Source organism: Eucalyptus grandis, chromosome 1 (genome assembly GCF_016545825.1).
Source record: "Eucalyptus grandis isolate ANBG69807.140 chromosome 1, ASM1654582v1, whole genome shotgun sequence".
In the NCBI taxonomy this organism is placed as follows: domain Eukaryota; kingdom Viridiplantae; phylum Streptophyta; class Magnoliopsida; order Myrtales; family Myrtaceae; genus Eucalyptus; species Eucalyptus grandis.
The window spans coordinates 15719437-15744906 of record NC_052612.1 but is presented as its reverse complement, the minus strand read 5'-3'; the positions used below and the strand labels follow the sequence as shown (position 1 = coordinate 15744906).

General features: G+C 42.3%; 5 protein-coding genes across 7 annotated transcripts; 2 read left to right on the top strand and 3 right to left on the bottom strand.

Annotated features, from left to right (window-relative positions):
* Window positions 1–692: 692 nt before the first annotated feature.
* Window positions 693–1637, bottom strand: LOC108960088 (uncharacterized mitochondrial protein AtMg00810-like). Its single transcript, XM_018874885.2, has one exon. It carries the CDS (start codon window positions 1635–1637, stop codon window positions 693–695), a length of 945 nt encoding a protein of 314 aa, XP_018730430.2.
* Window positions 1638–10016: 8379 nt separating this feature from the next.
* On the top strand, window positions 10017–10700 carry LOC120295719 (pentatricopeptide repeat-containing protein At1g62670, mitochondrial-like). Its single transcript, XM_039317148.1, has one exon. It carries the CDS (start codon window positions 10017–10019, stop codon window positions 10698–10700), a length of 684 nt encoding a protein of 227 aa, XP_039173082.1.
* A 2539-nt stretch (window positions 10701–13239) lies between these two features.
* LOC104453792 (disease resistance protein RUN1-like) lies at window positions 13240–15080 on the bottom strand. The gene is made up of 2 exons (XM_039317143.1): window positions 14404–15080; window positions 13240–14020 (listed from the first exon to the last, which is right to left on the bottom strand). Exons 1-2 carry the CDS (start codon window positions 15078–15080, stop codon window positions 13240–13242), a joined length of 1458 nt encoding a protein of 485 aa, XP_039173077.1.
* Window positions 15081–17742: 2662 nt separating this feature from the next.
* LOC104432465 (pentatricopeptide repeat-containing protein At3g04760, chloroplastic) lies at window positions 17743–19825 on the top strand. The gene has a single exon (XM_010044918.3). It carries the CDS (start codon window positions 17811–17813, stop codon window positions 19431–19433), a length of 1623 nt encoding a protein of 540 aa, XP_010043220.3. The 5' UTR covers window positions 17743–17810; the 3' UTR covers window positions 19434–19825.
* Window positions 19826–19865: 40 nt separating this feature from the next.
* Window positions 19866–23532, bottom strand: LOC104432476 (elongation factor P). 3 transcript variants are annotated; one of them, XM_039300949.1, is made up of 7 exons: window positions 23263–23532; window positions 23073–23150; window positions 22136–22242; window positions 21179–21313; window positions 20860–20961; window positions 20505–20603; window positions 19866–20228 (listed from the first exon to the last, which is right to left on the bottom strand). In XM_039300949.1, exons 1-6 carry the CDS (start codon window positions 23432–23434, stop codon window positions 20550–20552), a joined length of 648 nt encoding a protein of 215 aa, XP_039156883.1. In that variant the 5' UTR covers window positions 23435–23532; the 3' UTR covers window positions 19866–20228; window positions 20505–20549. The 3 variants fall into 3 exon arrangements, with proteins under 3 accessions (XP_039156883.1, XP_039156875.1, XP_010043227.1); XM_039300941.1 differs by having other exon boundaries at window positions 20505–20586; window positions 23263–23526; XM_010044925.3 differs by having other exon boundaries at window positions 20505–20586; window positions 21179–21256; window positions 23263–23524.
* Window positions 23533–25470: the final 1938 nt, after the last annotated feature.

Sequence of the window (25470 nt, the reverse complement as noted above, 5' to 3'; positions counted from 1 at the left end):
AACTCAACAAATGGTTCTTTCAAATGATACTTTCGGCACTCACATAGGACACTGTGTGCAAGAAAATGTGAAGTTTCGGTGAAATTGTTTCTACAAAAAGAATTCAATAAAAGCAAAGGTTGTAAGAGATTAAGTATTACTAGGGTGAAAGAAGATGTGAAGGAAGAAGTCGAGAGAGAAGAGTTGGGGAAATTTTATGTATATTCTTGTCAATTTACTCAGTATACACGATCGATATTATAGTACAAGATATGTGTAAAGAAAAGGCAATAAGATAATATATAGATTAGATCCGATATTGAATAATCTTGATTGATATTGAATGATCTTGATTGATTCAATAATATCAGATTGATTGATCCTCCGGTATCTTGCGTATCTTCCAACACTCCCCCTCAAGCCGATGGCTTGTAGATGTCCAAGACGCCTAGCTTACTCAAGACATACGCATGCTGTCTCTGACATAAGGGTTTGGTAAAGATATCCGCTGGTTGCTCCTCTATTCCAATCCCTTGTGTCTCGATCATTCCTTGCTGAATTTTCTCCCGAGTGAAATGACGGTCCACTTCTATATGTTTCGTTCTTTCATGCACAATGGGATTTGATGCAAGTTTGAGGGCTGCATCATTGTCACAAAATAATCTTGTCGGCCCTTTAACTTGTACCTCGAGATCCTGAAGTAATCATCGTAGTCACACTATTTCACATGTGGTTTTAGCTATGGCACGATATTCTGCCTCTGCCGAGGATAATGAAACGGTTGGCTGTTTCTTCGTCTTCCACGAAAGTAAGGAATCCCCCAACTTAATACAGAAACCGGTTATGGACCTTCTGCTCATTGGGCAAGTTGCATAGTCTGAATCACAATATGCAGTCATCCTCATGTCACATTTCCTAGAAAGGAGAATGCCAAGTCCAGGACTTTTCTTCAAGTATTTTACCACCTTCAGTGCAGCATTCATATGAGATTCCTTAGGTTGGTGCATAAATTGACTGAGCGTCTGCACAGCATAACTTATGTCTGGCCTGGTCATAGTCAAATATATAAGCTTCCCAATAAGTTTCTGATACCCCAATGGATCCCTGAGAACGGGATCATTTTGTTGAGATAGTCCAGCATCATAATCCGCTATAGTGAGTTTGGTATTTTGCTCTATTGGTATCACTGCTGGCTTACATCTCGATAAACCTACTTCTGAAATAATTTCTAGGGCAAATTTCCTTTGGCTGAGGGAGATAACTTGGTTTGACCGCGCAATTTCAATTCCAAGAAAATACTTGGGAGGACCTAGGTCTTTAATATTGAAAGTGGAATGTAGATATTCCTTGAAACCCTTGATAGCTACTTCGTCGTTGCCCATAATAAGTATATCATCTACGTATATCATCAAGTAAATAAATGACGTACCTTGAGTCCATGTAAAGACCACATAATCGAATTTGGACTGTTGAAAACCCGCAACTATCAGAGACTTAGCAAATTTCGCGTACCACTGTCTGGAAACTTGCTTGAGTCCATACAAAGATTTGCGAAGACGACATACTTTATTCTCCCCCTGTCTCTGTAAACGTTGTGGCACTTCCATATAGATCTCCTCGTCTAGATCCCCATGCAAGAAAGCATTATGAACGTCCATTTGATGTAATGACCAGTCCTGGAAGGATGCTACTAAAAGAAAGGATGGGACAATTACATCTTTGGCTACCGGGGAAAAGGTTTCGTGATAGTCAAAACCTTCCCGCTGTGTGAAACCCTTTGCCACCAATCGAGCCTTGTATCATTCGATCGATCCGTCGGCCCGATATTTGATCTTATATACCCATTTGCATCCAATGGCTTTGCAATGTGAGGGTAGGGTAACAAGATCCCATGTGTGATTATCTATCAAGGCCATCAATTCTGCTTCCATAGCTTTCTGCCATCGCGGATCACTTCTTGCTTCATCAAAACTGGTCGGCTCTTGCTCTTCGGAGATTCGAGTGATACAACATCTATGTTCGGGATATAACTTATCGAAGGAAACATAAGAGGAAATGAGGAAAGGAATACCTGGTGAATTCCTGACACCACATATAGTCTTTTGTCCAAGTTGGTGGACGTGTGGCTCGGCCGAACGCCGCGGTTGTCCATCTTCTGGAGGAATTGGAGAAGCTGGATCTTCCGCGGGAGGTGAATGAGAAGAAGACATATCATTTGGGCTTTCATCGGCAGCTTCCATTAAAGGTGTCAAGTTGGTATTTGATGGAGAAGAATTCCTTGTATCGACCGATGAAGGGTGCGTTTGGGAAGACTTTTGGGGAAAGTCTTTGAGAAAATGCAAACGTCTTTGAGTCAAGGGTGTTTTCCAAAATGCAAAGTGTATTTGGTAAATTTATTTGTGAAAGTCCATTGTGAAGTATACTTATGCAAAATAGTGTTTGGGTAAATTAAATTTGCAAAATACTTTTATTATTTAAAAAAAAAGGAAAGTTGGCCGACCAAGGCTTCGCCGGTGACCGCCGGCCAAGGCTTCGCCTGTTACCGCCGGCCAAGGCTTCGCACCGGCCAAGGGTAGGCGATCCGGCGAGGGTCGCCGCGACCCTCGCCGCGCCGTCGCGCAACCCACCACGCTGCGAAGGTCACCACAAGGTCGCGAGAGGATCCGGGTCGCAGTGAGGTCCTAGGTCGCCACGACCTCCGGCGACCTCCGCGACCCGGATCGGGTCGCCCGGGTCGCCACGACCTCCGGCGACCCGGATCTAGGTCGCCCGGCGCGGCGACCTCCGCGACTCGGATCTGGGTTGCACAGGTCGCCGCGACCTCCGGCGACCTCCGCGACCCAGATCCGTGTCGCGGCGAGGTCGTGGTCGCCGGAGGTCGCGCAGCGACCTCGTGACCCGGGCGACCTCCGCGACCCGATCCGGGTCGCGCGATTGTGTCGGCGGCGATCGTCGGGGTGCGACGACGGTTGCCGGCCTCTCTCCAACCCATCGCCGACCCATCGCCACCTCGCCAGCCGATTCGCCACCTCGCCTGCCGACATCTGAGAATTCAACGAATGAGGAGATGAACAGTGCATCGGGCCTTTGGAAGGCCAGCATTTCTTCAAGGCAGGTCTAAAATTTTTTCCCAAACACCCAATATTTGGGCAAATGGGCTTTGGGTACCTAAAGGTACTTGGCAAAGCTGGTGCCAAACGCACCCGAAGGAAGTAAGACATATGTGGGATCCCCGACTGTTTCCTCGGTATAAGACATATGAGAGGTTCCAGTGCGATCTATGCTTGACTTCTGAGAAGCAAATGGAAAGACATTTTCCTAGAATAAGACGTCTTCGCTGATTGAAAAATCTCCTGTGGAGGATCAAATACCCGATATCCCTTTTGTAAGTTGGGATATCCCATGAATATGCAACTTCGAGCTCGAGGACCCATTTTATCCCTAGGTCTAACAATTGTAGCATAGCATAGACAACCAAATATTTTTAGGTGATCCAAATCTGGTTTCTTCCCAAAAAGCAACTCGAAAGGAGTTCATCCGCCTAGTATTTTAGTCGGCATACGATTTATCAAATAGGCTGTAGTTAATACACAATCTCCCCAAAAATTGTCTAGAATAGAGGCTTGAAATTTCAAAGCCCTTGCAACTTCCAACAGGTGACGATGCTTCCTTTCCACCACTCCATTTTGTTGTGGTGTATATACACATGAACTCTCATGTAATATCCCTAGTGAAGAAAATAGAGCAACACATTCATGATTGAAAAATTCCTTTCCAGTATATGTCCTTATTTTTTGGACAGTTTTCCCGAACTGAGTCTTTGACAGGGAAAGGAAATTTCTTAATTGGGACAAAACTTGACCCTTAGATTGCATAAGAAAAATCCATGTAGCTCTGGAGTGATCATCCACAATAGTAAGGAAAAAATGAGACCCATCATGGTTCGGGGTATGGTATGGACCCCAGACATCAATATGCAGCAGGGAAAAAATGTTTTTTGTGCGACTTTTGCTCAGGGGTAAAGGACTACGCAACTACTTTGCAAGTGGGCAAATATGACACTGAGGATAAGGAAAAGAAGAACTATGCCCCAATCTAGAATACAAAAGGAATTTTCTATCATTGGTAGTCAAATTACACAATGATTTATTACAAGAAAAATGATGAAGGTGTGTGGGCAAGCTTTTCTAGAAAAATAACCCTTCAGAGAGATTACCCCGGCCCATCAGTTTCCTAGTCGAAAGGGCCTGAAATAAACAGGTATCAGCATTGAAAGGTACTTGATAGGAATTTTCCTTACAGGCTCTAGACACAAAAATGAGATTAAATTGGAAGTTTAGGACATAAAGGACATGGCTTAGAACAATTTGGGAGTTAAGAGTGACTGTTCCTGTTGTAGTAACATGGGTGATGTTCTCATTTGGTAATTGCACAGTAATAGGATTTTCTAATTCTTCATGAACAACAGAAAATAATCCTTTATCGCATGCTATATGATCACTGGCTCCCAAATCAATAATCCAGGCATTTCTTGATATGGAATTTATCATGTAACAAGAAGTACCACATAAAGCTGCTCCCCCTTTTTGAACGTCCAATTTTTGTAGCGCCTACATCAACTACTGATATTCCCCATGTGTAATTTGGAAAGCGGAGGCGACTGCTGATATATCTTTTCCCTTTTTTTTCTTTTTCTCCAGGCCTGCCGTGTAATTTCCAGCAATTTTGAATGGTGTGATGGGGCCGCTTTCAAAAATCACAAAATAGTTTTCCTCTATTTTTAAAATTCTGCCCATAAGCTTTTGAAAAAATTGGGCCGTTGGATCCCTTAGATCCGGATGCATCTCCGCCGTCCAAATCAATCGGATATCCCGCGCCTTGTGGACCGTCGAATTGCTACCCTCGATCTTGACCGTCCATTGAAGGGGCTTTAAAGCCTCGCTTTTCGGAGGAAAACCCTAGCAACAGGTCATTTTTCTTTTCTAGGGTTTTCTCCCCCTTTAGATTCTTGCCGCTAGCGCTAGGGTTTCGCTGGCCTTATTGTTCGACGAGGAGAGTCTCTGGCTTTCTTCTTGCACGGCTAATTGGAAGATCCGGCCGAGGGTGGGTGCTGGCTCCATAGCCAATATCTGCGACCTAAAGGTAATAAATGATTCGTTAAGGATCAGTAAAAACCGAGTAGCTTTCTCCCTGTCTCTCATCTCTTTAAACCGCCGAAGCATTATCTCGGACCCTTGAAGTTTTTCTTCGGTAGCTTCCAGGTCGTTCTAGAGGGCTGATAGCTTGTTGAAGCATGCCGTCATGGATATGTTTCCTTGCTTCAGTTCGCTGAGAGCTTGATGCAGCGAGAAAATCTTCACCCGATCCAACTTCCCGTACATCTCTTTAATATTGTCCCAAATGTTTTTGAGTCTTCTTGGGGGCAAACCGGCTGTGATTTCTGGCTTATGCAATTTCCTATCGACGTTCTAACCAACTGGTTACATTTTCTCCATTGCCTTCTCATTTTTTTGTCGGTCGGAATCGGGACAGTACCGTCAATAAAGCCTTCTTTGTCCTTTGTGACGAGCGCTCGCCGAAACTCCCATGCCCAGCTCGAATAGTTTTTGGGTCCCGTGAGATGGTGGCTGATGAGTCGCAACTCGGGCCCATCGGTGGTGGACACATAGAGTGCGTCCCCGGGTTCTGGGTAACCCATGGCGGTCACAAAAGGAAAAGGCATAAACCCGGGTGGAACTCCCAGGTAGGGATTTGTCGATTGACCCGGCGAAATTCCCGAATTCGAGTCGCCTAACCCGTTAGGGTTTTCACCCGCATTGAAATTCCCAGTTACCTTCGAATGGCCTAACCCACTGGTGGCTGGTGGACCGTCTTGAATCTGGCCTCCCAAAACCGAAACATGTGGGCTTGGCCCATAATACATTGGTATCGGCATCCACTGGTAGGAAGGTCCTGACGTGGGCACCCCCAGGTTGGTTTGCCATGGAAAAAATTGCCCTCCCGTGGGCTGATATGTTCAACCTGTGATGAGATGCACAGGATTTTGTGCTTCTGAGGTCACCATATCCATAGGTAAACGAGCTTGATTGTTGGCCATGGTGATAAATCAAGCTCTCTCTCTCTCTTCCCTTTCCTTCGTCTATTTTGATATAAAGTCTTCAAGGTGCTGATTCCTACACCGGAGTGCTAACGCCTTTTTGCAGGTTAGCTTGTTTCGCTCGACAGCAATCAGAAAACCAGAAGAAAAAAAAAGTAGAAGAAATGGATCACAGACGTGTGACCTGCTCTGATACCATGAAAGAAGATGTGAAGGAAGAAGTCGAGAGAGAAGAGTTGGGGAAACTTTATGTATATTCTTGTCAATTTACTCAGTATACACAATCGATATTATAGTACAAGATATGTGTAAAGAAAAGGAAATAAAATAATATACAGATTAGATCCGATATTGAATAATCTTGATTGATATTGAATGATCTTGATTGATTCAATAATATCAGATTGATTGATCCTCTAGAATCTTGCGTATCTTCCAACATAGGGGATAAAGGAAAAGACAATCTACATATGACAATCGCCCAGAACCTTGAACTTAAATAATATTTTAGATTTTAACTGAAATGATTCAAAAACAGGAAAAAAAAACATATTTCTCTTCTTTGGTAGTGTTTTCCAATAAAATAAAGAAAAATGGTACCCTTAATTAAGCCGGTTCGATTTAAAGAAAGATATTACTCAATATGACAAGTACTTGTGGTGGCATTTGGAAAACAATACTATTATTGGTGAGATTGGTTCAATGGATCCACTTGGGAATCGGACCGGACTGGCGGCCCGATTCTCGAGTGGATTCATGCAATTAACGGGTGATTCTCGGTTCCAAAATTTTTGGAACCGGTCCTTAGTGGGCGGTTCCCTGTTCTAGGTCGGGAACCGCCCACCCGGACCATGTACACCCCTAGTTAATACCACTAAAAATCCTAAGTATGTACACATACGATAAATTTATTCTAAATTAATTTTTTATCACGAAAATCCAAACTAATTTTTTAATCATCAAAAATCTCAAATTGATATACATGAGACAAATTTAGCCCAAACTAATTTTGTGATCATAAAAAATCTCAAACTTATATGCATATGATAAATTACTTCAAAATAATTTTTGATTGCCAAAATTCCTAAATTGATACTTTTGTGACAAATATACCATTTATTAAATTGGATTATTATTACGAAAAATTACAAAATCGATACACCTATGACATATGGAGGGTAAAAACTTAAATCCGTATGTCTGTCAATTGTTATATGTTATCCAACTTAATAATTTGATAGTAAAATTTAACAACTGAGAATAAATTTATCACAGGTGTATTAAATTAGGATTTTTAGTGGTCAAAAAATTGGTTTTGGATAAATTTGTTATAGGTATACTAGTTTGGGGATATTCTAGTCAAAAAATTAGTTTGAGATAAATTTGTTACAAATATACCAATGAGGTTTTTCGTAGTCAAAAAATTAATTTTTGATAAATTTATTACATCTCTACTTTGAGATTTTTCTTGGTATTAACCATTTTAATTTGGCTATCAACTTTTCAATAAGCCTTGGGAAACACATTCTCTAATTATAAAATATAGGGCAAATATCACCAAAAACCCTAAATTGGTTCATCTCTGATAAATATACCCCAAGTTAATTTTTTAAGCACCAAAAAACCGCAAACTAGTAGACTATACTTACGACAAATCAAGTTAGATTATTTGTAATTAATTTACCCTCTATTAGTTTTTGTTAAATTAGATTAATACCGCAAAAAACCAAAAACCGTACACATGATGAACAAATGGTAAAACCCCAAACTAATATATTTATTAACTTTCACATGTTATTCAATATAGCAATTTAACTATTAAATTTAATGAAAACTAATAAAGAGTAAATTTATCATAAATATATCAATTTGGTGTTTTTTTTCGTGATATAGCTCTAATATATATGTACTTCTCTCGCATTCATGTCAAGGGAAGAAGAAGAAGAAGAAAAGAAGAAGAAGAAGAAGAAGAAGAAGCCCTCTCTTTTGACCACCTAGTCATAGGTTGATTACGTGTGAGACCGCTCAAGCTTACACTGAAGCCCTCTCTTTTGACCACCTAGTCATAGGTTGACTACGTGTGAGACCGCTCAAGCTTACACTGAAGCCCTCTCTTTTGACCACCTAGTCATAGGTTGACTACGTGTGAGACCGCTCAAGCTTACACTCAACCCACAAGGGCCCAAAGGCATTTTTTAATGGGTTTGAGCAATGACATTTAGGGAGAAAGTCCGGCCATACCCGAAGGTAACTAAAATGGTTTCAACAAAAATTTATTAGGTTAGACTTTAGGGCCCGGCCCAGTCATCTAATTTGCTTTGTAGCAAAAGTTAAACAGTACAATTGATTGATAGATTTAGGTGATTTTTTCCCTAATTCAATTGTGAAGATTCCTTGAATAACACGATTACCTAAACTATTTTCTAGCCACATAAATAAGTTTCATTGGATACTAGTGTCCATATTCAAGGTAGTTTTACAAAATAGTAGAGTGTTTGTTTCACATAAAATTTTATTATGAAAGAAAATACTTTCCATGAAATTCATTTTCAAGAAATTTGATGGTATGTTGAAAATGTGTGACCAAAACTTTTTGAGATATTTGGATCTTACTTGAACAACCGGTATTGAGAAAGGTGAAGAAGTGAGCCTTTGTTGGAAAATTCGTTATGCTTGGGAATTGAGAAACAAAAATTCATTTTTCTAATTATAAGTGTGGGTGTTTTTTTTTTTTTTTACTACAAGTGTGTTTTTCATAGACTAACCATTTTAGTGAACCAAACACATGAAAGTTCGAAAAATTAATTTACTGAAAGCTCTTTCATTGAAACAAAAGCACCCGAAATGTCATTTTGGTTTTTCGACAACCTCATGTAATGGAAATTGGATAGTTAAATTCATCTTTCCGTTAGGGTAGGAAATCTGCATATTACTCATCGATCTTGTTTCAGAATTTTCTTGCATCCCATTTGATAGAACCTTTTACTTTCCTAGGCATCCCCCTAGAGAAAGCTAATTGGAATATGCTGAATTCAATAAGTCATATTAGTAGCCCCGGTGTTGTCATAGTTTAATTGGGATGTCAAGACATTTCCAACTTAGGAAAACGGAAGTCACCTAGTCAAAACCAACAAATTGTGCGCAGGTCAATTTGGGTCAGGACAATTTGCACAAGCCTAATGCTTTAACCTAACCACATGTTCGTAAGGGTTGCGAGATGTTCTAATGGCCTCCTAGCTAGGCTTCCGTGCCTCTAGGTTCTAGCAAAAGGAGTACATCGGAATGGCTCCCCGCCAAAACTTGACTTCGCCTCTAGTCATGTGAGACTTGTAAAACTTACTAAACCCAAAAATTGTTCAAGGCTCTGGAATATAAATGTCACGGTTGATGCCTTGACCGGGTGATTACCGCTGATGGAAGCTTCATCCGCTTGAGTTGTCCTTCTCCTCTGGTCTTTTCTGCAGAGGGAGCTGAGGCTGATTCAGCTGCCGTGTGGTTGAAACGAGGACCGAGTAAAAGGGAAGAATGAGAATGAGACCATGACCATGTCTGATATCTAGCAGGGGCTGATATTTCCATGCCCTCAAATTATCGGTAAATTTCTTTAGCTGGTCCTGTTTTGAAATTTCCCCACGGAATCTAACGACGGAATTTAGTGCATATTGATATGTATTTTATACAATATTATATGAGCCTAGACTTTATTGAATGACTATCTAAGTAACATATTAATTAAGGGACAAAATTATAAAAAAAACTTCTAAATCTATTATATATATGTCAATTTAATTATAAACATTTTTAATTTGAGCAATTCAATCATACATCTTTTGATAATTTGTCAATATAGTTTATTTAGCCAATTCTGACCATAAATCGCTATCATAGATATCGGTGGTCTTATGTAATTTTCGATGTGGGTTCTAATGGCCCAAGGGGCATGGAGGACACGTCACTGCGCACGATGCCTCCTCATCATTCCTCCCTGTCATCCCCTCCACATCCTCCCCCATCCCCACTCCTCCATCTTCCTTCGCAGCTCAAGCCTTGCCCGTCTCGAAGCGTCATCATCTCCCGACAACATCTCAGGACGATCCAACGGAGCAACCTCGTCGCGACATCCTCGCAGAGCAGAGATTCGCACGGCTCTCCTGTTTATAGAACTAGCGCCGTCCCAACGCAGCCGAGCGAAGTGCATGGGCAGGTGAGCTGCCCGGTCCGCGTCCAGTACTTGGCCAAAAGAATCAGGGCGGTGCCCGCCAGGGACAGGGTCGAGTTCGTCCGCCTCCTACGGCGTGATGGGCAGATGGGGAGCTTGTCCGGGGCCAATGATCTGCTCGCGGCTCTGGCCGTGGCGCGCGAGCCCAACGTCGCATTGCAGGTGTTCAACGAAATGCCGGCTCACGGGTTGGTCCCGGACACGTGGACGTTTTCGACCCTGATCGTCTGCCACTGTCTGAAGAACAGTTTAGATGATGCTACGCGGATCTTGGACTTCATGGTGGAGAATGAGCTCTGCCCGAGCGTGGCGACTTTCACGACCCTGGTGAATTCGTTCTGCAGAAAGGGCGAAATGCAGAAGGCTTTTGCCTTTCGAAGTCCCTCTTTCCAACAGCATATGTAGCTTCTGCTAAACAAAAGAAAATGACGTTTGGAGTCCTGGAAACCGAAAGGACTCTCGGAGTATTTACATAATTAAGACTTTTGAAATTGACACCATAATCTTATAAAATTAGGACTAAATGCATTTCACTTAATGCTTAGTAATTTATTCTTGACTTTCCAAATTCATCCATTGGTTTGGATAGTGGAACAGTCTGTTGGAATATAATATACGAAAACAATAAAATCTTGTAATTTAGATCAATACAAAATCACTAGAGAAATAAACGAGAAATAATAAAAACATCAGAAATTTATATGATTCGATCCGAGTATCGATAGCTACATTCATGAAAAAAGCCCGCAGCAAATAATCCATTATAATCAAAGAGTCAAGATTTATAATATTTCACATGCTCAAGTATTTCCTACATCTATATTTAATTCAAAATTTAAAGTGTTTATAAATAAATAATATAAACACACGACATGAAAAAATAATCTTGTTCAATACTCTTTTCGTATGACCCAAAATTAGGACGATGCAGAGTTCTTGAATTTTTTTTTTTTTCAGGTATGGTGGGTTGTACTTCTCGTCGGCTTCTGCACTTGCTGGACGTGCGACTCTACTGGCTTTTTCGCGGCTTCTCTCAAGCGGCGCTCCTTTTTTACTTTTTGCTCTGCGTGCAGAGGCTTCTTTCTTTATTTCTATGGGCTAAAAGTAACCTAGTCCTGTACCGCGTGCCCAAAGTCAAATTTTTACTTTGGCCCCACCATGGATAACCTGCACGGATTCGACTCCTCTAGATAAAAGTTTGCTCCCTTTTTATTTAATTTTATTTCCTCCCTTACATAGCTATAACAAATCCAACAAAAGAAAAGTTTCTTCATCTAATTTGAAATCTACTTGAAAAAATTTTATCAACAAATTCGATTTAACATATCGTTATCCGAATTCAAACTCGATATATTAATTTAATACAATCATCTTGGAAGATCGACAAACAACAATAAAAATTGACCATAACAGCCTCCGATCACTGAATAATCGATTAGTAGCGTCGGAATCGACAACAAACTTATAAATCGATATCTTGGTAGTTAATTGACACTCATGAAATTGACAACTAGTCTATTGAATCGACAACTTCCCTAGAAAATCAGCGACTTCGACTTAGAACCCTTCGCATCAACTTGTAGCGGAAATTGCCATTTGTTGCGAGTGTAATTTGGCAACTGCTCGCTGGAGTAACTTGGCCTTCGCTTGCCGGAATGAGAATTGGTCTGCTCTAATTGACGAAACATTGTCCGGGCGTGAAATTTGTTCCATAGAACTTGATGCTCCCGTATCACCTTGACGTGCGGGCATTTCCTCTATTGATGTCTCATGAATCAAGAGTTCCAGAGATTCCATATCCCATAATTGCTTTGGGAGGTGGCGGAGTTTCTTGCAGAAATTTAAGTTTAATAAAACCAAGTGTGGTAACTGACCGATAGACCTATCAATTTCTTCCAAGATACTGCATTTCTCTAGGATCAATCTCTCTAACTTCACATTAGCAGATAAGTCAGGAGTTTTCTTCAAGCGTGTGCAACCAGTCAGATTCAGCACTTTCAGATTCTTCGACAACTGTAACAAAGAGATCATACCCTGATAAGTTTTTAGAGCTCATGGAATTGCACGACAACGAATAACATACAGTCCCAAGCATATAACATACCTTTATGTGACTCCAACCATCCCAACTCTCCTTCAGTTTACTCCACGACAGATCAAGAAACACTAGATTTATCAACGAAAATTCGGTAAAATCGAACTTTAAAGGGTAATTGTGCCAAGAGAGACATCGCAGCTTCGGCAGGAGACCTGACCTCCTCCCAGGAAGAAAAGCCTGAGCAACCTCGGATGGAAAATTGTGCCAGGAAAGCCTCCATTGCGCACGAAAGTCTCCCATGACGTGTTCGTGCAAGTTTAGACTGTCAACATGGAGGAACGTAAGACCCGGTAATCTATAGAAGTCTCCGTACGAAAAACGGTATTGCTTCCGATGGTCGAACTTGAGACAAATAGCTTCGACTTTTCCTTTTGTCTGTACAAAATGGAAACGAGATGGAAGCAACATGAATTCTTGGTCTATGAATTTTAACGGTTTAAACTGCTATCATATCATAGAGGTTATGCGTTAGTGCAGGAGACAAGGCATATAACTTGTCTTCTCGAATCGGAAATAAGTGGTACCGGCACTTTACCTCGCGTGTCTTTAGCAATTCAAATGCTTCCTTGTGATCCCACACCCTCCTCTGGTTTGCATCTCGCCTTTTACATTCCTGACGAGTCATTTCCCTTGCGAGGTCTCTCAGATGATCATGCATCCCCAGCTTTTTATCTTTTTCAATCTTTATCAAAGACAAGTGCTGCAGAAATTCTATGGTTTCTCTCGGGGAATACTTATCCTCATCCCACGCATGAATCACAGTATCGACATCCCATCCAATAAATAGACAACCTATGTCGAGGAAGATATGTTTTTGCCGATCATCCAAGGCGTCATAACTTACTTTCAGCTTGCTCTGAACTTCACGAGGGCCCTTTTGAACGCCTCCAGCTTGTCATCCCACCTTTCTTTATTGGTGCGTGATAAAAGTGAACCTATAACCTCAAGCGCAAGAGGCAGGCCTCCAGCAATGTCCACTGCCTTTTTGGAGAGGGTGACATACTCATCCAACGGACTCTCTCTTCTGAAAGCATGTCTACTAAACAGTTGCATAGATTGGTCCAAATTCATACCAGTAAGATCATGAGTATAACCCACTTTGTGATCATTGAGAAGGTCTCTGTTTCTAGTCGTAATTATAAGCTTGCTTCCTTCACCAAACCAGTCACGCTTGCCCATAAGTGCATTCAGTTGAATCTCATTGTCAACATCGTCAAGAAGAAGAAGAACCTTTTTACTTGATATCCTTTCTTCGATCATCCTACTCCCTTCACTGCTATTTTCGATGATAAGCCAATTCTGTCTGAGAACCCCTGAGAGGAGCTGATTCTGCACCCGCTCGACACCATAGAGCTCCGAAGTTTCTCGAATGTTGGAGAGGAAACAGCAATTCTCAAAATCAGGCGAGAGTTGATTGTAGATGAATTTGGCGAGAGTTGTCTTTCCAACACCACCCATTCCGTAGATTCCGACAATCCATGTTTCCTGTATCCGAGTGCCCATCATTTGCATGATTTCATCCACATGATGGTCGATTCCAACCAAGCAGTCAGATACTACCAAGTAAGGTGTCTTCAGTGCAACGAGAACGTCCTGGGCTAACTGCTTCGCGAACTCACCTTCGCCCCTGATATTTAATATTGTCAAAAGCACAAGGAATTAGAAAAATGTGTTGAACCGTATGCTGCGACAGACAAAATCAGAATACCTTAACCATCCGTCTGCGATTTCAAGTCCTCAATTCAATTATAATTGACTTTACCTGTCCCGGTCGGTGGAATGACCTGCCAGAAGTCGGATGATTTTGATTGAAATGCAAAAAGCAAACATGAGTAGAACTTATTAAGAACTATCTCCAATTTACTTAAACTCTACGCACACTGCCAATTTTTCTATCGGGTCTGAACTTTAACAGAAGCAAATACAGTTCCATATTAAGTAACACAAATCCAGCATAGAACTCAACTAGAGATGAATGCAAATTCTAAATGGAATGTTGGAATGGGTCACCTGTTGCGCATGCTCAGGTCGTAGCCCTTTATGTTTCCGGCCTCTTCGAGAGCCGCCTTCCACTCTCGAATAGTCTCGTCAGTGTACCGCTTCTCGGTTTCGTGCAAAGACAAGGCCTCCACATAGACACCGGTTCGCAGTCGGACCTCTGAAGGTGTCACATCATAGAAAATAGGTATGATGATCTGCCCCCGAGTCTTCTTGCACTTCACTATGTGGGCCAATTCCTGGAGACACCATCTACTGGAGGCATAGCCTTTCGAGAAGATGGGTATGGAAATCTTCGACTGGTGGATGGCTTTAAGGAGCTCCAGGCCAACCACTTGCCCACATCGGAGATCTTTATCGTCTCTATAAGTACGGATCCCCTCATCCATTAGGCTCGTATAGAGGAAATTGGTGATGCCCGATCGGGTATCCGGCCCTCTAAAGCTCAAGAACACCTCATAATCATATCCCAAGGAAGAAGTCGCCATCCTCTTCTCATCGGGTGCTGTATCAGTATCAAGAGCGGGCCCACCTGCTGCTGTTCCATTATGGACAGCTGCATCTTTATCGGCCCTGTCTTCGCTAGCCAAGCGACCTGCACTTCTCTTCCAGAAATCACTGAACAGAAGAGCGGCGAAGAGGATGGCGGAAACCGTCACCCCGCAGGCGAACCACAAGTACTCGCGCATTATTCGCCGTGAAAAAGAGTAAGTAAAAACTGATAATCTCACGCACTCAAGAAAAAAGAAGTTTATATAATCTCTCTATCGGGTCATTCCGCTTTCGGAAGTTGGCAGAGATGGCTAGATATATACATACGGGGCACGCGGTGATGGCGCTTGTTTGCTGACCCGGTCATTCATGTGCCGAGTTGATGTGAAATAGTACCCGACTCCATTGCGAGTTGCGACGTGACTGTCCTGAATCAATGCATTGAAAACCAAGCTGGTGTACTTTCCATGAAAAGTCACGTTGACGCCGCAAAGCCAAACTAAAGTTGGACTGAACGTTTCTGGCGTGTCACTTCTTAATATTCCCAACTCCACATGCACAAGATCAGATTCATCAGCAATTTTTCCTAAATGACGTCCACATTTGAATGAGTCCTTTTTTTTTAGTTTGGCCATCAACTTTTCAATAAGTCTAGGGAAAGTACATTCTCTAATTAAGACATATATATATTTATATATCTATATATTTATATATATTTACTCTTCTTGCATCCCTATCATATAAAAATTCTCTCTTTTAACCACCTAGTCATAGGCCCAGCTGCCCGATCCCGCTCACAAGGGCCCGAAGGCATTTTCGTGGTCGAGGGTCTCGGCCTTGCAGATCGATCATCAAATCTACTTTGTTAATAAAAGTTAAGCAGTGCAACTAATAAATAGATTCCTTGAATAACATGACTTTGTAAGCTATTTTCTAGCTAAATAAATAAGTTTCATTTTAGAGCAGTGTTCATATTCAAGGTAAGTTCACAAAATAAGGGCATCGTTTCATGTAAAACTCTATGACGAAGGAAAATACTTTCCATCAAAATTATTTTCAAGAAAAATGTTTACTTTTTATTTATCTGATGATATGCCAAAATGTGTAACCGAAAGCGTTTTCAGGTGTTAGTATCTCATCTGGAACAATTGGTATTGAAAAAGGCAAAGAAGTGAGTCATTGTTGAAAAATTGTTATGATTGGAAAATGAGAAAACGGAAATTCATCTTTTTCTAATTTTAAGTACGGGTGTTTTTTTACATAGCAAATATGTCTTTCCGTTGACTAACCATTTTAGGACCAAAACACACGAAAGTTTAGAAAATTAATCCACCAAAAGCTCTTTCATTAAAATAAATGCACCCAAATGTCATTTTGATTTTTCAATGTGCTCATGTAATGGAAACAGGATTGCTACATTCATCTTTTCATTAAGGTAGGAAAATTTCTACAGTTCTCATCAATATCTCGTTTTGCAATATTCTTGCATCAAATTTGATAGAACCTTTTACTTTCCTACGCATTCTTCGAGAGAAAGCTAATAGGGATACACTAGATTCAATACATCATATCAATAGCCCCGAGGTCGGCATAGTTCAATTGGGACGTCAAGACATTTCTAACTTAGGAAAATGGAAGTCACCCGGACAAAACCTACAAATTATGCACATATAACTTTGGGTCAGGACAGTCTGCTGAGGCCTAACGCTCGGACCCACATGTTCACAAGGTTTGAGAGATGTTTTATGAACCCCCAAATGGCTAGGCTTCCGTGCCTCTAGGTTATAGCAAAAAGAGTACGACAACGGCTCCCCGCCAAGACTTGAATTCTTCCCTAGTCATGTGAGACTTGTTTTTTTTTTTTTTTTTTGGTAGAATAGTCATGTGAGACTTGTTAAACGAACTTAAACGCCGGGATGTTCAGACCATGGAAAATCAGTATCATGTTCTACGCTTTGACCGGGGTGATAGCCGCTTATAGAAGCTTCATCCACTTCAAGTGGAATTTCCGGTCTTTTTCTGCAGAAGGAGCTGAGGCTGATTCAGCTGCCGTGTGGTTGAAATGAAACGAGGACCAAGTAAAAGGGAAGAATGAGAATGAGACTAGAAATTTCCCCACGGAATCTAATGAGGGAATTAGCATGGGTAGATAAGAAATATGCGGAAAGGAAATGGAGTAATTTTAGTGAATATCGATGTGTATTTGATATATGTTACATGAGGCTAAACTTTATTAGATGACTATCTAAGATGATATATCGAATAAGAGGGAAATTACCAAAACATTCATAAAATTATTGTACAAATGTCAATTTAGTCCCGTGAACTTTTGAATTTGATTAATTTGGTCATAAATTTTGTGACAATTTGTCAATCTAATCTTTTTTTTCCCAATTTTGGCTGGAAATTACTAACATAAATGTTGGTCGTCTTACACAATATGGTTAGTGCTAACATGAGCAATTTTTATATTTTTAAAACAAATTCATTTTTTTTCTTTTCGTTTTTTTTTTTTTTCCACCGTGGGCAACGAGGCCTAAAAGGTGTTTATTTAATCAAAATCGGTTTGCCTAAAAATGGGAGGTGAGGGATTCAAATCCCCACCTTCTCAGGGGGATTGGGGTGATAACGATTTTATTTTCGAAATAGGTTTTGACTCCCATGCGTGCGAGAGGTAGAGCCGGAGTTTGAGAGTGAGTATTAGAGTAGGATTAAAATAGAATCGACCAAAAAATCGGCAAAATTAAAAAATAATAATTTATAACTGAATTGATAAAATTATAATAGATTTAGAATTTTTTGGCCAACATATAGTGTTCACAGCACCGGGTGCCCAAGCTAAGAGGGATGTGCGGCTAGCCCTTGAGGTGCCAACGACGAGAGAGACCGCATGGGCCGCTCGGCCCGCGACAAGAGACGCCGGCTGCATGCGGGTTCTTAATGGCCCGGGCGGCACGGCGCGCACGTCGTCGCGCACGATGCCTCCTCATCCTTCCTCGCTGCCGTCCCCTCCCCATCCTCCCCCATCCCCACTCCTCCATCTTCCTTCGCAGCACCAGCCTTGCTCGTCTCGAAGCGCCATCATCTCCCGACAACATCAGAGGACGATCCGACGGAGCAACCTCGTCGCGAGATCCTCGCAGAGCAGAGATTCGCACGGCTCTTCTGTTTATAGAACTGGCGCCGTCCTAACGCGGCCGAGCGAAGTGCAGGAGCAGAGGAGCTGCCCGGTCCGCGTCCAGTACTTGGCCGAAAGGATCAGGGCGGTGCCCGCTAGGGACAGGGCCGAGTTCGTCCGCCTCCTGCGGCGTGATGGGCAGATGGGGAGCTTGTCCGGGGCCAACGATCTGCTCGCGGCTCTGGCCGTGGCGCGCGAGCCCGACATCGCATTGCAGGTGTTCGACGAAATGCCGGCTCACGGGTTGGTCCCGGACGCGTGGACGTTTTCGACCCTGATCGTCTGCCACTGTCTGAAGAACAGTTTGGATGATGCTGCGCGGATCTTGGACTTCATGGTGGAGAATGAGCTCCGCCCGAGCGTCGCGACTTTCACGACCCTCGTGAATTCGTTCTGCAGAAAGGGCGAATTGCAGAAGGCTTTTGAGGTCGTGGGCGTGATGAAGAAAGTGGGTTGCGAGCCCACGATTCAGACGTACAATTGCTTGATCAAAGGGTTGTGTTACGTTGGGAGGGTGGAGGAAGCATACGAGATGTTGGGGAAGATCAGCAAGGAATCAATTTCGATCGAGCCGGACATATACACATACACAGCTGTTATGGATGGGTTTTGCAAAGTGGGTAGGTCACCAGAGGCCAAGGAATTGCTTGATGAAGCTCTAGAGGCAGGGTTGGCTCCGAATGTGGTCACTTACAATACTTTGTTCAATGGGTATTGCAAAGAAGGGAAGCCAGTGAAGGGCTTTGGGGTGTTGAAGCTGATGAAGGAGAGAGATTGCGCGCCGGACCGCATCAGTTATATCACCTTGATTCACGGCTTGTTGAAGTGGGGGAAGATAAGGGCTGCATTGAGGGCTTATAAAGAGATGGTAGGAGATGGTTTTGAAGTTGAAGAGAGGATGTCGAATACGTTGCTGAGGGCATTGTGCAAGATTTCTTGGAAGGAGAGAGACCTATTGGATGATGCATACCAGATGTTCAAGAAAATGAGAAGCACGGGTTGTGCTATCGATGAGAGCTCTTATGGATTTATCATACAAACGCTTTCAGTGGGGAATAGAAATGAAGAAGCTTTGTTCAATATGGAGCACATGATGACAATGGGGCATTCACCAAAAATGATTAGCTTAGCTAGATTGTTGAGAGCACTTTGCAGGGAGGGAAAGCTGGGCAAGGCTTTGTCGGTCCTAATGGATGAAAGATTGGGGCATCCCAGTAAAGAAGTGTACAACGTGATTATAAACGAGTTTAATCGACAAGGAAGGTGGTTATGCGCTTGTAATGTGTATGGCATGGCACTGAAGCAAGGTGTTGTGCCCGAGAAGAAGCCAGAAGACGCCAAGGGAAGAGTCTTGGTCAAATCACGACAGTAACTACCTTCTTGTGTCACTACCAAAGGGAAATGGCCTCACAGTTCCGAGCAACTTTTTTGTGAAAATAGCTCTTGAATTGAAGTCATCAACAGAGCAAAATACTAGAACCTTCTGGTTGGCCAGCTTCTTCCTCAGCCCACGTCAATTGTCATGACCCTCAAAGTGTCAAAGCAAGCAGATTATCTTCCATTCTTTTGGCAACGACGCCCCGGCAGAGATAGCCCAACCGTCATAAAAAGAGAGGCTCGATGTCAGTTGATCAACCCTGTATGTTCCTAAGACTGTTGTGTGATCCAACTGAATGTGTACTCGTCCTTGAAGATGTGACTTGTAAACAAGGACTTTTGTACAGTTATTGGCTTGTAAACATTCAACTAAAGCAGGATTATGACCGTCTCCCGCACTCGAAAAGGTTTAAAACAAATAAAGCAATTGCAAAGTATCTACGCTGCTATTTCGATTGGCCAGAGCTTTGGGCACAAAACTTGCCCTTTTCTTACATACATGATACGTAATAAATACAACAATCGACTACACAAAAAGAATTGCTCAACTATGAAATTTGGGCAACTAACTCTTTGCTATCTAAGCCTCACGAGTGATTTCACAGGTCACAGGTCCGACAGAAAAAAGGCTACACGTTTGGAGTAAGTAAGAATCATACAGGGCTAAAACCTCACGCACGACTCATGTATTGCCCAGCTCTTGTATCTACCAAAATCTCGTCGCCTATGTTCACAAACAGTGGGACGTTCACCATAGCACCTGTGTCAAGTTTCGCTGGTTTCGTTCCACCTATAATAAGAACATGAATCATAAGATCAGATCGTCAGAAAGAACAACCAACTTCTCCTTCACCACCCAAGCCCCTAATGCAACAAAGGAAAAGCACAAAGTCCTGAACTTTTTCTCACTATATCGTGCACAGCTCAGATACTGCCAAATCAAACAGAGGTGCATGAAACCTACAAGATCCATCTGCCTCACTTCATATTTCTAGAGACTTAGTGTTCTTATACCTCACTATTAAGAAAATAGTTTCTTTAGTTTGAGAAAGGAGAAGGAAGTTACCTTGAGCAGTATCGCCTTTAAGACCAGGGTCAACATCCACCACCTTCAGCTTAACTGTGTTTGGGACTTCAAAGCCAATAATCTGCAACAGAGACAATGCTGCACAATGAGAAGGCCAATTATTGAATATAGCAGCTTGAGTGTCATTAGAGAGATTTTATCCGATATGCCTGTTTATTCACAGAAGCACATATGGGCTTTGTCAAGGTGCAGCTTGATATTGGCCCTACATCAAACTGCTCCTAAATCAATTAAATCCATATGTACTTTGTGACACGAGAACACTGAAGGCATATCACAATCATATGATGAAAACACCTGAAATCACCATACTAAAGTCAGAAATTAAAATCACCTTCCCATTCCAAAACAGCAGATTGCAGTCCAAACCCTCTTTTAACCACTTTGTCTCGTCACCAACATCTGATTCATTGAGACGAATTTCCTCATAGGTAGTCTGTCATATGAGAAGTACATATCTTAGAAGACTGAACATAATGATAGCAGCCACTCCTTTATCAATTCATTTTTGAAGTGGCCTAGATAATAATACTCTCACATAAACAACTGCAAAAAAAGACTTTCCTCGAGTGATGAAGCAGGTGATGCTTGAGCAGAGACAGCTGGTTGAGAAAAGTGCAGTAAATGGAAACTAGATGAACAAAGAAACATACCAAGTCCATGAAGACAAACTGGGCACCATCTTTGTAAGTGAATTGCTTGGTTTCCTTGAATACATCTGCCTCGTCAATCTGGAAAGTGATCCAGATATCAGATAGTCTTGGTTTGGACAGCAATCTCCAAAAGATCTAAATGCTTGCCATAAGCTCAATGAGAAAAAAAGACTCAGGAAGGGTTCTGCCGAAGGTGCTGAATCAAAATGCAGGTACTTATTTCTGTGAGATTATACTATAACTGTGGCAATTCTTCTAAAGGAGGACTACGGCCATGTTCACGGCCATCCAAAATGCAATTCTTAAATAAAGGCAATTAAAGTACAAGCCCACATAAACCGTCTCTAACGGAACCCATAAGTTCCAAAAAGCTTTGCCCAATTCATTGCACTTGACATACTAAATTCGACTTCCTTTTCCATAAGACGTCTTCGAGATAAGTTACTGAGCTAGACCATAGAACTCTATGCAATTAGCCCAGGAATCAAGAACCCATAGGCTCCGATGTGCAAGATAATAGTGATGGAGCTACTCTGTTTGCAAATCAGAGGTTGCACATAATATCTTGCATAAGTAACGTCCAGTGTCATTCTTACGAATGATCAAGGCAGGCTTTCATTTGACCAAGGCTTGTATGGAAAGCGTGATTCCTCTGTCCACGCTCAAATACCTCACCTTTAATGGACTGAACCATCACTTTAAATAAAAGTAAACTGTGATTGAACAATGAATTTATATTTTGGTAGGTATGGCAAACACAAGAACATCCTGTGCTAGAATTTATATAATGCAAGTCCCTAAGTCCATATATATGAAATGACATAACTTTCAGTATATAACAATTATGGTTTCTCCTCAAATCAACAATCAGTTAACTGGAAATACAAGTTCATACTACGCTAGCCTTCTCAATAACACAAACAGTGATAAGAGACCAATAAGACTTGAGAAACTAACCGAACTTCCGGCTCTAAAGGTTTTCTCAACAGAGTTTCCTGTTATGTAATTGCGCATCTTGGTTCTAACAAAAGCTGCTCCTTTTCCAGGTTTCACATGTAAGAATTCTGCATATACCAAACAACAGAAGACATAGGACCATTACATGGAGAAGAATGCCACAGTAAAGCACAGCACCTGACAAGCCAAATGAATTAAATAGCAAACACATAAGCCTTGTGGACAGCTTAAAACTTCGCAAAACATACAACACACTGAACCAAAGTCCCATAACCAGCCAATGCCAGCTTTGAAGAAGAAGAAAACTACTCAAAAAAGGGAACCAATTAGTGTGAGAGTTAAAAATGACCAGTGTGGTAAAAACTTTCCACAAGGGAACATGATCTCCATATCTCTGTGAAAAATGTCTTTATAAGTAGTTAAGTAAACTGAGAGCCAGCAATTTCTGGAGCCAACTGGCCCTAAAACCCTCGAAGAATCCATATACAGTAACCGAGAAGCAATGAGAGAAAAGGAGAAAGGCCAATCACTGGTACCCACCGGTGCTAACCAGCCCCAACTGTCGGGTGTTCGAGCTAATTCTAGTAGTATTTGCTATGTTATTCAAAACTTTCGTGTCAATTCTGTATATCTCGCCCCCCAAGCTTAGATTTTGGCAAATTCCTTATCCTTTCGTCCCCTTGTAAGTCAAAACCCCGCATCCACTGCTGGGTTCTCGCGATTATAGTTATCCATACAATCAGAAACCAGATAAACGTAAACCCACCAGACTATCAGCATTCCATTAACCAAGAATGCATTGCAATGACGCTGGAAGATACAACCCTCAAACACGAGAATTTGCCTAAACCATGTGCACGTTCCACACCAACAAACACCAGTAGGGAGAGCGAGAAGAACCCAAATTATCTCAAGAGGAAACGGAGGAAGCAGTTACCAAGAACACGCCAAGGAGCCCCATCGACGACAAGGCTGGTGCCGACTTTTATGTCGTTACTGGACAGAGCATAAATTCCTGCGAGAAACAACCGCAAATGCGAGGGCGTCAATCGAAACCCACATCAGAAAGGAGCTGAATTTGAGCCCTGCGTAGGCAGGATGGACTGAGGAGGCTGTTGACTGATTACTCGGATAGGAAGCGCGTCGATGGAATCCGGGGAAGGACCGGGGCGAGAAGACGGAGTGCTTCGAGGAGGAGAGAGAGAGCGCGGGCGCACGGAGCATCGAACGAGCGGCAGAAGAAGACGGCGACGGCGACGACGACGACGCCACGGAGGAGGAGAGGTTGAGAGACGCCATTGCCGCGGACGAGCTTCCTCAGAGCGTCGGTGAATGAATTGGTCCTGTGAAGCGTTCCTTCTTACGGGGCCATGAATGATACCAGTCGGATAAGGAAGGTGATTCCTTTTCTTTTACTTTCGTTTTTGTCGGAAAATACCAAAATCATAGGACTAATCTTTTTTTTTTTTTTCAATTGCCAGTAACATACCTCTAATTTTTTAAAAATGTTAATATCCTGAAAAATTATAAATCAGTACCCATCCCGTGGTGAATGCTCTGGTTTGTGCCCTTCTCCCTCATCTAGGAGGGGAGGAGTTCGAAACTCCGCACCTCATTGCGCAACTCACCTGTGACCTGTGGGAAGGGTCCCTATGAGTCGCCCTGAAAAAAGAAAAAAAAAATTATGATATTAATCCAATTTAGTAGAGAGTATATTTATCATAATTTATTAATTTTAAATTTTCATTTTCATTAGAAATTACTTGATGGATTCATATCCTAAGCATAATTGTCGCCACTGATCATTATCCGTGCTTTCTACCACCATGCCCCTTGTCGATAGGCTTGCTATCAACCTTGGCGCCATCACCCTCCGTCCTCTGTGTGCTTCCTTTGGACACGCTCTCTCTCTATCTCTCAGTCACGTCACGATAGTGCTGAGCTTAATATGAGGCCGGCAAGCCTCCCTAGGGCTAGGGATGGCCTCTAGTCAAAGGTTGTTCACGGTGGCTCATGATGCCTGCCAACCGTGAGAAGGCCGTGGACAAACTTCGGTCGAGGCCGAGATCCACCGCCATTGGACCACAGAGGTAGGCCTTTGGTAGCCGGGGCGCACATGCGCATAGACAGAGAGAGAGATTGCAGAGGATGGGCAGCGAGAGGGAAACAATGAACGTAGGAAGGAAGGAGAGTCGAGATTTCAAAATAAGGAGAGGGCTTGACGGTGATGGATGGTGGTAAATGGTGACCGATGGGGGAGGAGAGATAGGGTTTTTCAGTGATGGAAGTTAGGGCTTGCGGAGATTTAGGTGCTTAGGATTTGTAGGGGTCCTTTTGGTGCAAGACTGCATTTAGATAAAAAAAAAAAAAAAAAAAAAATAGAGCTATGTAAGTAATAACAAGAGTAAACAATATTTTTTTTCATATTTTTCCTAGTTCTTTTATCGTTGCATATATGCCCGGCATGCTTTGACCATAATAATGGACAATGTCAAAATTGATCCCAAATTTACAAGAAAATATTGGGTATTGGTGGGATTCTATATTGTCAAAACCAAAATCCCTTTGGCTCTCCCATTTGTCGCCTCTTTCTTCCCTCTCTTGTTTTTTCCTTTATTTTTTCTTCTTTCTTTCCTTTCACTTCGACATGGACAACAACATACGTTCATTTCCTTCCACCAACACCACCTCACCACCGTCTTAGTCCCACCACCTAGTGACTGGATTATGATTTTGACAATGTGGAATCCCAGTAGTATCCAATATTATCTCTAAACCTACGAGAAAACATTGGCTATACAAGATATGTCAACGCAACAAATAAGAAGGATCCTGAGGTTGTGATATATGTCTAAAATGGTGCCCAAATATTAGGGGAATTTTTTCTCTCCCCTACATGCTCTCTCTCTCGACACCCTCTTTCTCTTCACCATCTCCTCTCTCTCCCATTGCCTCATTCAACTAGCAAACCACTGCACTCAATTGACAAACTTCGCAACAACAAACGCAATCTTTCAAGGCGGAGGCAGAGGTCATGTGGTGGTTTGTTAGACGAGGGCTCAATCATGACTCGAAGAGAGAAAGAGAGGGTACAACCGGGAGGAGGCAGCAATTCAGTAACGATGAAGTTGGAGGGGCGACGTGGTGGCTCATTGATCGTACAAGGGCTCTATAGTTCGTCTAAGGGAGAGAGAGAGGGGGCAGAGTCGAGCGTTGGGCGGGGAGAGAGAGAGAGAGAGAAGGTAGGACAAGCCAGAGCCAAAGGGATAGTGTGGTGGTTTGTCGATTGGACAAAGACTTAGTGGGAGAGAGAGGGGGCGATGAAGAGAGAGAGT

What these genes read in the sequence shown, in the direction of transcription:
- LOC108960088 (XM_018874885.2), bottom strand. Translation starts at nt 1,637, where the DNA reads ATGGACGTTCATAATGCTTTCTTGCATGGGGATCTAGACGAGGAGATC.
- LOC120295719 (XM_039317148.1), top strand. Translation starts at nt 10,017, where the DNA reads ATGGAGGACACGTCACTGCGCACGATGCCTCCTCATCATTCCTCCCTG.
- LOC104453792 (XM_039317143.1), bottom strand. Translation starts at nt 15,080, where the DNA reads ATGCGCGAGTACTTGTGGTTCGCCTGCGGGGTGACGGTTTCCGCCATC. An exon ending in GACCTGAGCATGCGCAACAG is followed by an intron (nt 14,021 to 14,403) that starts GTGACCCATTCC and finishes ATTAAATATCAG; the next exon opens with GGGCGAAGGTGAGTTCGCGA.
- LOC104432476 (XM_039300941.1), bottom strand. Translation starts at nt 23,434, where the DNA reads ATGGCGTCTCTCAACCTCTCCTCCTCCGTGGCGTCGTCGTCGTCGCCG. An exon ending in CCTTTAGAGCCGGAAGTTCG is followed by an intron (nt 21,314 to 22,135) that starts GTTAGTTTCTCA and finishes GCAAGCATTTAG; the next exon opens with ATCTTTTGGAGATTGCTGTC. An exon ending in AGTTTGTCTTCATGGACTTG is followed by an intron (nt 20,962 to 21,178) that starts GTATGTTTCTTT and finishes CTCATATGACAG; the next exon opens with ACTACCTATGAGGAAATTCG.
- LOC104432465 (XM_010044918.3), top strand. Translation starts at nt 17,811, where the DNA reads ATGCGGGTTCTTAATGGCCCGGGCGGCACGGCGCGCACGTCGTCGCGC.